Source organism: Dermacentor andersoni, chromosome 1, assembly GCF_023375885.2.
Source record: "Dermacentor andersoni chromosome 1, qqDerAnde1_hic_scaffold, whole genome shotgun sequence".
Taxonomy (NCBI): domain Eukaryota; kingdom Metazoa; phylum Arthropoda; class Arachnida; order Ixodida; family Ixodidae; genus Dermacentor; species Dermacentor andersoni.
Window position 1 is genome coordinate 271985736 of NC_092814.1, and position 10594 is coordinate 271996329.

Below are 10594 nucleotides of genomic sequence, written 5' to 3' on the forward strand. Positions count from 1 at the left end.
AAACATCATAAAGCGCTGCGTGCAAATAGAGCCTGGACAGGATGTTATAGCAGCAAAAGTAGTAATAGCAATAGTAAAATAAGTTTATGCAAGGTTTGTTCCTCCATGAAGACGAACACGATATTATAAGGCAGGCTTTAACACTAATCGCTGCTTGCCGCGCGAAAAGACAAAGATTAGGTAATGTAACAGTAGCCTTTTTTTCCTTCAACATCGTTCAAGTTAGGGAGCTACATTAGAGAGTTCAAACATCATGCGGTGAAGACGGTATTTCGGTCAGTCACGCTTTGTGTGCGCTTCTAGTAGTGATTGTACCCACGGTAAGAAGAATGCACCTTTTCTCAGGGCACATAACTTTATGTTTAAACTCCCGGTCACGCCTAAAGTCCGACAGGTAGTTTATTCATCACCAAACACGTCTCTTCGACGCCGAGTTATAACTACGGTATTCATCGACGATTTGTATGTTCGCCAGCCGAAAGGAGGCGGGCCCAAAGGCGCGCGGTTACGCACTGCGCGGGCTTACAATTGCCTGAAGCTGTAATTTTTGCTTGGTCCCCGACATGCTCGTGGAACCGAGGAGGCATCGCCGGGGCGAGTGGTTGACCTAGAAACCAGTTCCTAGGACCAACAACTCCTTCGTGTGGTTCAAAGGCACGAAATCCTTTCTCACACAGCTTGCCGTCACGAAAGGGTTGATCACCGATCGGGCCCGACAACAGAGAGTCTACCATCCCTACGGTGTTTCTTTTTTAGGTTGGCTTTGCCCGGAGCCCGCAGGCTGAGCTCTGCCCACGGACGGAGCACGCGCTGTAGGCGTAGTGCCGCGCGGACAAGGTCAAGCGCCCCCCTCCACCCCTCCTTACGCTTTCGAATGTCCCGGCGTGCAGGCGCACACGCCTGCACTGAAGCGCTGCACGACCTGCTCTAAAGAAAGCATGGCCCGCTTCCATTCGTTATTATTACTTTCTGGTGAAGAATGGAGATAGAGTGGCAGAGTAGGAGATAGGCAGATAATTCGGCCCCCTTGGTTTCTTTTCTTTTTGTTTAGGGGGTGGGAAGGGGGGGGGGGGGGGATGGCGTTAAGGTGTGGTGCCTCTACACTGAGGTTTTTGGCCGGTAACGGCATACCAGGGGGGCGACGAGGTGCTTTTGAATTATGTTTCATCCTGCGGCGTTTTGACTATAGGTTAGGGATAGCGCGACTTGTATAAAAGGACCCGTCTTGGCCCATCGCCGACACAGATCGGGGAGAGAATTCGAGTGTTGTAGTCCCCAGAGAACAACTCTTCATCTCTCCGACCCCTTATCGAGCAAGAATATGAAGGTATCATGAACTTAGTACCAGTATATTATGTTGTGTTATAGCTTGACCATATCATTCAGTATTGCCAACAAAGATTGAATGTTAACACACTGAAATGTTCTCCAATCTCTGTTGACAGCCCTCTTGCATGATGTACCCAGGAAATTTGCTTGTCATATCAAAGTAGCCAGCGAATGTCGGATGCGTGTTCTCTTATAGGCATATAATCAGCATGGCAAAGCAGAATCCGACAACAAGCAATTCTTCTGCTTGCGTTCTCACTTGGAAGCTCTGCTGCGGGAATATATTGGAGTGCAGTGTTTTCTGTTCTGTGCTATCAGTTACAACTAGATTAAGCAGATGCCAATGTGCAGTGCGGATCAGTGAATCTTTGCCGGTCGCTTGACTCCGTAGTTTGACATTTTCTAACAAACCTGCGCAATGTGAAGCCTAATTTAGATACATTTGGCAGTAGGAATTAAGCCAGAATACCGAAATAAAAAATTACACTATGGTGTTTTACGTGCCAATACCGCGATCTGATTATAAGGCACGCCGTAGCAGGGGACTCCAGAATAATTTGCACCACCTGGTGTTCTTTAACGTGAACCTGCATTTAAGAACACGGGTGTTTTTGCATTTCGCCCCCATCGAAATGAGGCTGCCGTGGCCGGGATCTGATCCCGCAACCTCGTGATTAGAAGCCAAACACCATAGCCGCTAAGCAACCGCGGCGGGTAATATCGACTTCCATTTTAAGAGCCACCCGCCTTGGTTGCTCAGTGGCTATGGTGTTAGGCTGCTGAGCACGAGGTCGCCGGATCGAATCCCGGCCACGGCGGCCGCATTTCGATGGGGGCAAAATGCGAAAACACCCGTGTACTTAGATTTAGGTGCACGTTAAAGAACCCCAGGTGGTCGAAATTTCCGGAGCCCTCCACTACGGCGTGCCTCATAATCAGAAAGTGGTTTTGGCACGTAATACCCCATAATTTTTTTTTTTTTTTTAAGAGCCAAGAAATAATTTAACCCCTTGCCTTCATCCCATTCGTGTCTGTTGCGTTTGAACGCAACAAATAAATACCAGTTGTAGTCTAGTCCATACGAAAACTTCTTTTTAGTAGCGTCAATATATTGCTTACACAGAGACAGCTGTACGTAAAGTTGAGAAATTAATGTACTTCTTTATTGGTTTTCCGCACTTACTGCATGTGACTCAGGGACATATTTGTGAATCAGCGCGACAGAGCATAGGGCGTGAAATCGCATCCAATGTAACGTAAAGGTCCAGGGACGAACTAAGGCGAGAGAAGTTCACGGTGTGCTTCTAAACTCTAGCCGATTTTTTTTTTTTTTCGTGCATTATCCGTGAATATGTTCGCAATTTCTTGCGCAACAGCTGATCGCTGCCACCGTCTTCGCCCTCCTGGCCTGCACGGCCTATGCCGAAGACAAGGACGTCGAAGGTCGGGGTGGTTTTCTGGGAGGCCTGGGTGCCGTCGGAGGCGCCGGCTATGGCCCAGGTCTTGTCGGTGCTGGCAACCCGGCTTTCCATGGAGCCGTCGGCCCTGGTGTTGTCGCACCCGGCGTGGTTGGTCCAGGCGTGGTTGCTCCTGGTGGTGTGGTTGCACCAGGAGTATTCGGGACGGGAGTCGGTCCTCTTGGTGTCCTAGGAGGATTCGGCTATAGAGGGGTTGGTCTGGGAGGCGCCTATGGTGCCTCGCATGGAGTTGCCGCCGGTGGTCACCAGGGTGGATTCCAGAAGGGAGTTGCTGGTCACGTCCAGGGGTCGGGTGCTTACGCTGGTGGAGCCGCCCACAGGAATGTGCAGGCATACAACAATCAGCAGGGTTACAACCACAACTCTGGCTTCTCTGCTACCGACAGCAAGGCCTTTGGCGCTGGACAGCAGCAGGGATCAACGGGATACGTCGGCGGGGCGGCTGGACAACAAGCTGGATTCGGCAAGACAGCCTATGGAGCCGCCGGTGGCGTCGGTGGCATTGGCTTTGGCCTCTACGGTTAAAGGTGAGCCGCTGCATGATTGTCAGTCGTGAGGATTGGAACAGTAGGGAAGTGTCTGGAATCAGAAGGTAAAATGAAAAAAAAAAAGCCTTCGTTGGGTTGCACTGACGAAAGAAACAAGCGTTTCTCATTCCGACTTCTTTGGAGTGAAAAGGTGAAATGGAAGAAAAATCTCAAGCCGCATTCATGAAAGAAACGAGCACTTCTTCCAACGTTTTAGCAGATAATATTGTAGTTATATTAGCGGCTGAATAGACCAGCTTAGTTAAGCGAAATTGTTGATTTTACTTGCAGCTATAGATATATATCTTCAAATATGTAAGGCCTCACATGTGCAGGTCATAAATACGAGGTTCTCTAGCCGAGTGCCATCCATGCGGTATAACCGAGCTCAGATTGGTCCACCTTGACTGACCAAGTAGGGCACCACTGTAGGTTAAATGAGGCGTACAACTCCTGCGGGACCCGCCGTGGTTGCTCAGGGGTTATGGTGTTAGACTGCTGAGCACGAGGTCGCGGGATCGGACCCCGACCACGGCGGCCGCATTTCGATGGGGGCGAAATGCGAAAACACCCGTGTACTTAGAATTAAGTGCACGTTAAAGAACCCCAGGTGGTCGAAATTTTCGGAGTCCTCCACTACGGCGTGCATAATCAGAAAGTGGTTTTGTCACGTAAAACCCCATAAATTAATTTTTAATTTAACTCCTACGGGGACGGTAGAGTATCCGTCTCCAGTGCAAGAGGACCGTGATTCAAATCCCGGTGCCGCGCTATTCTCCACCGGAAAATACAAAAAAAAAAAAAAAACCGTGTGTTGAGAAAATTGCACAAACAGGCCTGGAGTGCGGCCTGATCCCGGTGACCAGAACCGGTAACGCACTCTCTCACCAGAGCAGGATTGGCCACCCTGGTGCAGTACTTGGCCACAACCTCCTATATGAATACAACAATCGAACCCCGGCCCTCAGTCCCCAGCAGCCGCGAAGCAACTGACCACGGCGGCGGTCAGATCTGTGACGCTGCAGAGGGTGCTAAGAATACCTGGCTCCGGACAGGCCGCCATTGGAATCTGAACCTGGCAACGTTTAACGTTAGAACGCTATCTAGTGAGGCGAGTCTAGCAGTGTTATTGGAGGAATTAGAGGGTAGTAAATGGGATATAATAGGACTCAGTGAGGTTAGGAGGACAAAAGAAGCATATACAGTGCTAAAAAGCGGGCATGTACTGTGTTACCGGGGCTTAGCGGAGAGACGAGAACTAGGAGTCGGATTCCTGATTAATAAGGAAATAGCTGGTAACATACAGGAATTCTATAGCATTAACGAGAGGGTGGCATGTCTTGTTGTGAAACTTAATAAGAGGTACAAAATGAAGGTTGTACAGGTCTACGCTCCTACATCTAGTCATGATGACCAGGAAGTCGAAAGCTTTTATGAAGACGTAGAATCGGCGATGGGTAAAGTCAAAACAAAATACACTATACTGATGGGCGACTTCAATGCCAGGGTAGGCAAGAAGCAGGCTGGAGACAAGTCAGTGGGGGAATATGGCATAGGCTCTAGGAATAGCAGAGGAGAATTATTAGTAGAGTTTGCAGAACAGAATAATATGCGTATAATGAATACCTTTTTCCGCAAGCGGGTTAGCCGAAAGTGGACGTGGAGGAGCCCGAATGGTGAGACTAGAAATGAAATCGACTTCATACTCTGCGCGAACCCTGGCATCATTCAAGATGTAGACGTGCTCGGCAAGGTACGCTGCAGTGACCACAGGATGGTAAGAACTCGAATTAGCCTAGACTTGAGGAGGGAACGAAAGAAACTGGTACACAAGAAGCCAATCAATGAGTTAGCGGTAAGAGGGAAACTAGAGGAATTCCGGATCAAACTACAGAACAGGTATTCGGCTTTAACTCAGGAAGAGGACCTTAGTGTTGAAGCAATGAACGACAATCTCATGGGCATCATCAAGAAGTGCGCAATAGAAGTCGGTGGTAACGCCGTTAGGCAGGAAACCAGTAAGCTATCGCAGGAGACGAAAGATCTGATCAAGAAACGCCAATGTATGAAAGCCTCTAATCCTACAGCTAGAATAGAACTGGCAGAACTTTCTAAGTTAATCAACAAGCGTAAGACAGCGGACATCAGGAACTATAATATGGATAGAATTGAACAGGCTCTCAGGAAAGGAGGAAGCCTAAAAACAGTGAAGAAGAAACTAGGAATAGGCAAGAATCAGATGTGTGCGTTAAGAGACAAAGCCGGCAATATCGTTACTAATATGGACGAGATAGTTCAAGTGGCTGAGGAGTTCTATAGAGATTTATACAGTACCTGTGGCACCCACGACGATAGTGGAAGAGAGAATAGCCTAGAGGAATTCGAAATCCCACAGGTAACGCCAGAAGAAGTAAAGAAAGCCTTAGGAGCTATGCAAAGGGGGAAGGCAGCTGGGGAGGATCAGGTAACAGCAGATTTGTTGAAGGATGGTGGTCAGATTGTTCTAGAGAAACTGGCCACCCTGTATACGCAATGCCTCATAACCTCGAGCGTACCGGAATCTTGGAAGAACGCTAACATAATCCTAATACATAAGAAAGGGGACGCCAAAGACTTGAAAAATTATAGACCGATCAGCTTACTGTCCGTTGCCTACAAAGTATTTACTAAGGTAATCGCAAATAGAATCAGGAACACCTTAGACTTCTGTCAACCAAAGGACCAGGCAGGATTCCGTAAAGGCTACTCAACAATAGACCATATTCACACTATCAATCAAGTGATAGAGAAATGTGCAGAATATAACCAACCCTTATATATAGCTTTCATTGATTACGAGAAAGCGTTTGATTCAGTCGAAACCTCAGCAGTCATGGAGGCATTACGGAATCAGGGTGTAGATGAGCCATATGTAAAAATACTGGAAGATATCTATAGCGGCTCCACAGCCACCGTAGTCCTCCACAAAGAAAGCAACAAAATCCCTATAAAGAAAGGCGTCAGACAGGGAGATACGATATCTCCAATGCTATTCACAGCATGTTTACAGGAGGTATTCAGAGGCCTGGAGTGGGAAGAATTGGGGATAAAAGTTGATGGAGAATACCTTAGCAACTTGCGATTCGCTGATGATATTGCCTTGCTTAGTAACTCAGGAGACCAATTGCAATGCATGCTCACTGACCTGGAGAGACAAAGCAGAAGGGTGGGTCTGAAAATCAATCTGCAGAAAACTAAAGTACTGTTTAACAGTCTCGGAAGAGAACAGCAGTTTACGATAGGTAGCGAAACACTGGAAGTGGTAAGGGAATACATCTACTTAGGGCAGGTAGTGACCACGGATCCGGATCATGAGACTGAAATAACCAGAAGAATAAGAATGGGTTGGGGTGCGTTTGGCAGGCATTCTCAAATCATGAACAGTAGGTTGCCACTATCCCTCAAAAGGAAAGTGTACAACAGCTGTGTGTTACCAGTACTCACATATGGGGCAGAAACCTGGAGGCTTACGAAAAGGGTTCTGCTGAAATTGAGAACGACGCAACGAGCTATGGAAAGAAGAATGATGGGTGTAACGTTAAGGGATAAGAAAAGAGCAGATTGGGTGAGGCAACAAACGCGGGTAAACGACATCTTAGTTGAAATCAAGAAAAAGAAATGGGCATGGGCCGGACATGTAATGAGGAGGGAAGATAACCGATGGTCACTAAGAGCTACGGACTGGATTCCAAGAGAAGGGAAGCGTAGCAGGGGGCGGCAGAAAGTTAGGTGGGCAGATGACATTAAGACGTTTGCAGGGACAACATGGCCACAATTAGTACATGACCGGGGCAGTTGGAGAAGTATGGGAGAGGCCTTTGCCCTGCAGTGGGCGTAACTAGGCTGATGATGATGATGATGTTCTTTTTAGGAATCTTGCTTTTTATGCCTTTTGAAGTCTGTCGCGAGGGAATATGCTTGTCTTTATTATCATTTTTTTTCTCGTAATTTTCACTTACGATAAATAGTTGTCACCAGAAGCCCAAATTTTGTATGCACTAAGCTGAAAATATTGCTAGTTGTCAATTTCGGTAGGTTCGCAATTGCTCAATTACGTCAGATGAAAATGTGGTACGGAAGCCAGCCTACAGAAAACCACTCTTTAGATCAAGGTGACTCACTTAGCCCGGGTTTCTGTTTTATCTCTTCAGGGACGACGTACGGACCCTTATCGATCTTGGCACCACTCCTGTTTTCGCTCACTGACACCGATGGACATTCAACTGTTTTGTTGTGCAATAAATGTTGCAACACCAAAGCGCATGCCTTTTCATTTTCTTTGCATATATCTTCAGAGGTATCAAAAGGTGCTGTCTCAGCACTTTCATTTGTTTAACTGGGCTCACCATGAGACTCACTGCTGCTCATTAAATTCTACTGAAGTATGAATGTGGCCTTCGGATGTAGAGCATAATATGCAGTTATAAATGCATTGAGAGAACTTTGTTCCGGGTTGAGAGAGGGGGCGGGGGCTTGTAGTGGCAAAAAGTTTCTTCATTTGAATAAGCAAATGGCTAATATTGGACCATACTACAATACCTGCCGAAATTCATGGATGAGTAGCAATAAGAAATGCTCCCCGCCCAACTTTTCCGAGAAAATGAGTAGCGGCGTCTTTTACTTCTTGCCGTATTGCAATGTGTCGGGCGTCTTGCGTTAAGTTCAGCCTTGTGGATGCGCGAAAACAGCGCGTATGCCTTCGCTCGGAGTGTACTTCGTTACGTTGAGAGTGGCTGGTTGGTTCCGGCACAGCCACAATAAACTTTGTAAGACTTTGGCATATATAACCGCGGTTTTCAGATGACGCAAAATTGTTTTACGATGCAAAACATTTAGCCAGAAACGAGGAACTGCCGCAATGATTCAGTTTTGCCGAAGTAGATCCTTCATGTATTGCGTCAATAGCAATAGAATTTAGATTTACGGTTAATTAACTCCATTGACCAGATTTGTCTTAATATCGGCGACGCAACCATACTTGCATCCAACCCGAACCCGCGCTTTAATGACGCCGGCGCCCAGCTTTTCCAGTTTGGATAACGGAGAAGGACGTCGTTTTCCTTAGCAGCTATGTGACCTTTAGAGCCAGATCGTTGTTGCACTGGCTGCTTTTCCCCGCAAATTTGTGACGTCTGAGGCCATTTCACGCCCAACTTATTGTTAAATATGAGGTTGAGACATTTTTACAAGTTCGTTATCCACGCCATCCTTTGAAATACTAGTGTTTCGAACTGGATGCTTTGCACAAAGACTGAGAAATCATCGTCGCTGAAGTGCGCATGTGGGTGGATGACACTGGCAGCCGGGTGAATAGTGTCCAGAGAAGTAGGAATTAAAGTGTACTAATGGGCTCTTCATCATCATCATCATCAGCCTAGTTACGCCCACTGCAGGGCAAAGGCCTCTCCCATACTTCTCCAACTGCCCCGGTCATGTACTAATTGTGGCCATGTTGTCCCTGCAAACGTCTTAATGTCATCTGCCCACCTAACTTTCTGCCGCCCCCTGCTACGCTTCCCTTCTCTTGGAATCCAGTCCGTAGCTCTTAGTGACCATCGGTTATCTTCCCTCCTCATTACATGTCCGGCCCATGCCCATTTCTTTTTCTTGATTTCAACTAAGATGTCGTTTACCCGCGTTTGTTGCCTCACCCAATCTGCTCTTTTCTTATCCCTTAACGTTACACCCATCATTCTTCTTTCCATAGCTCGTTGCGTCGTTCTCAATTTCAGCAGAACCCTTTTCGTAAGCCTCCAGGTTTCTGCCCCATATGTGAGTACTGGTAACACACAGCTGTTGTACACTTTCCTTTTGAGGGATAGTGGCAACCTACTGTTCATGATTTGAGAATGCCTGCCAAACGCACCCCAACCCATTCTTATTCTTCTGGTTATTTCAGTCTCATGATCCGGATCCGTGGTCACTACCTGCCCTAAGTAGATGTATTCCCTTACCACTTCCAGTGTTTCGCTACCTATCGTAAACTGCTGTTCTCTTCCGAGACTGTTAAACAGTACTTTAGTTTTCTGCAGATTAATTTTCAGACCCACCCTTCTGCTTTGTCTCTCTAGGTCAGTGAGCATGCATTGCAATTGGTCTCCTGAGTTACTAAGCAAGGCAATATCATCAGCGAATCGCAAGTTGCTAAGGTATTCTCCATCAACTTTTATCCCCAATTCTTCCCACTCCAGGCCTCTGAATACCTCTTGTAAACATGCTGTGAATAGCATTGGAGATATCGTATCTCCCTGTCTGACGCCTTTCTTTATAGGGATTTTGTTGCTTTCTTTGTGGAGGACTACGGTGGCTGTGGAGCCGCTATAGATATCTTCCAGTATTTTTACATATGGCTCATCTACACCCTGATTCCGTAATGCCTCCATGACTGCTGAGGTTTCGACTGAATCAAACGCTTTCTCGTAATCAATGAAAGCTATATATAAGGGTTGGTTATATTCTGCACATTTCTCTATCACTTGATTGATAGTGTGAATATGGTCTATTGTTGAGTAGCCTTTACGGAATCCTGCCTGGTCCTTTGGTTGACAGAAGTCTAAGGTGTTCCTGATTCTATTTGCGATTACCTTAGTAAATACTTTGTAGGCAACGGACAGTAAGCTGATCGGTCTATAATTTTTCAAGTCTTTGGCGTCCCCTTTCTTATGGATTAGGATTATGTTAGCGTTCTTCCAAGATTCCGGTACGCTCGAGGTTATGAGGCATTGCGTATACAGGGTGGCCAGTTTCTCTAGAACAATCTGACCACCATCCTTCAACAAATCTGCTGTTACCTGATCCTCCCCAGCTGCCTTCCCCCTTTGCATAGCTCCTAAGGCTTTCTTCACTTCTTCTGGCGTTACCTGTGGGATTTCGAATTCCTCTAGGCTATTCTCTCTTCCACTATCGTCGTGGGTGCCACTGGTACTGTATAAATCTCTATAGAACTCCTCAGCCACTTGAACTATCTCGTCCATATTAGTAACGATATTGCCGGCTTTGTCTCTTAATGCACACATCTGATTCTTGCCTATTCCTAGTTTCTTCTTCACTGTTTTTAGGCTTCCTCCTTTCCTGAGAGCCTGTTCAATTCTATCCATATTATAGTTCCTGATGTCCGCTGTCTTACGCTTGTTGATTAACTTAGAAAGTTCTGCCAGTTCTATTCTAGCTGTAGGATTAGAGGCTTTCATACATTGGCGTTTCTTGATCAGATCTTTCGTC

General features: G+C 46.6%; 1 protein-coding gene across 1 annotated transcript in view; it reads left to right on the top strand.

The window, feature by feature from the left end:
- LOC126548311 (uncharacterized) overlaps nt 1–7631 on the top strand; it is a 124408-nt gene extending 116777 nt beyond the window's left edge. Inside the window, exons 4-5 of the mRNA XM_055063156.1 lie at nt 2706–3334; nt 7525–7631. Coding sequence (XP_054919131.1) covers nt 2706–3332 — 627 coding nt within the window. The 3' untranslated portion in view covers nt 3333–3334; nt 7525–7631. The remainder of the gene's footprint in view (nt 1–2705; nt 3335–7524) is intronic.
- Nucleotides 7632–10594: the final 2963 nt, after the last annotated feature.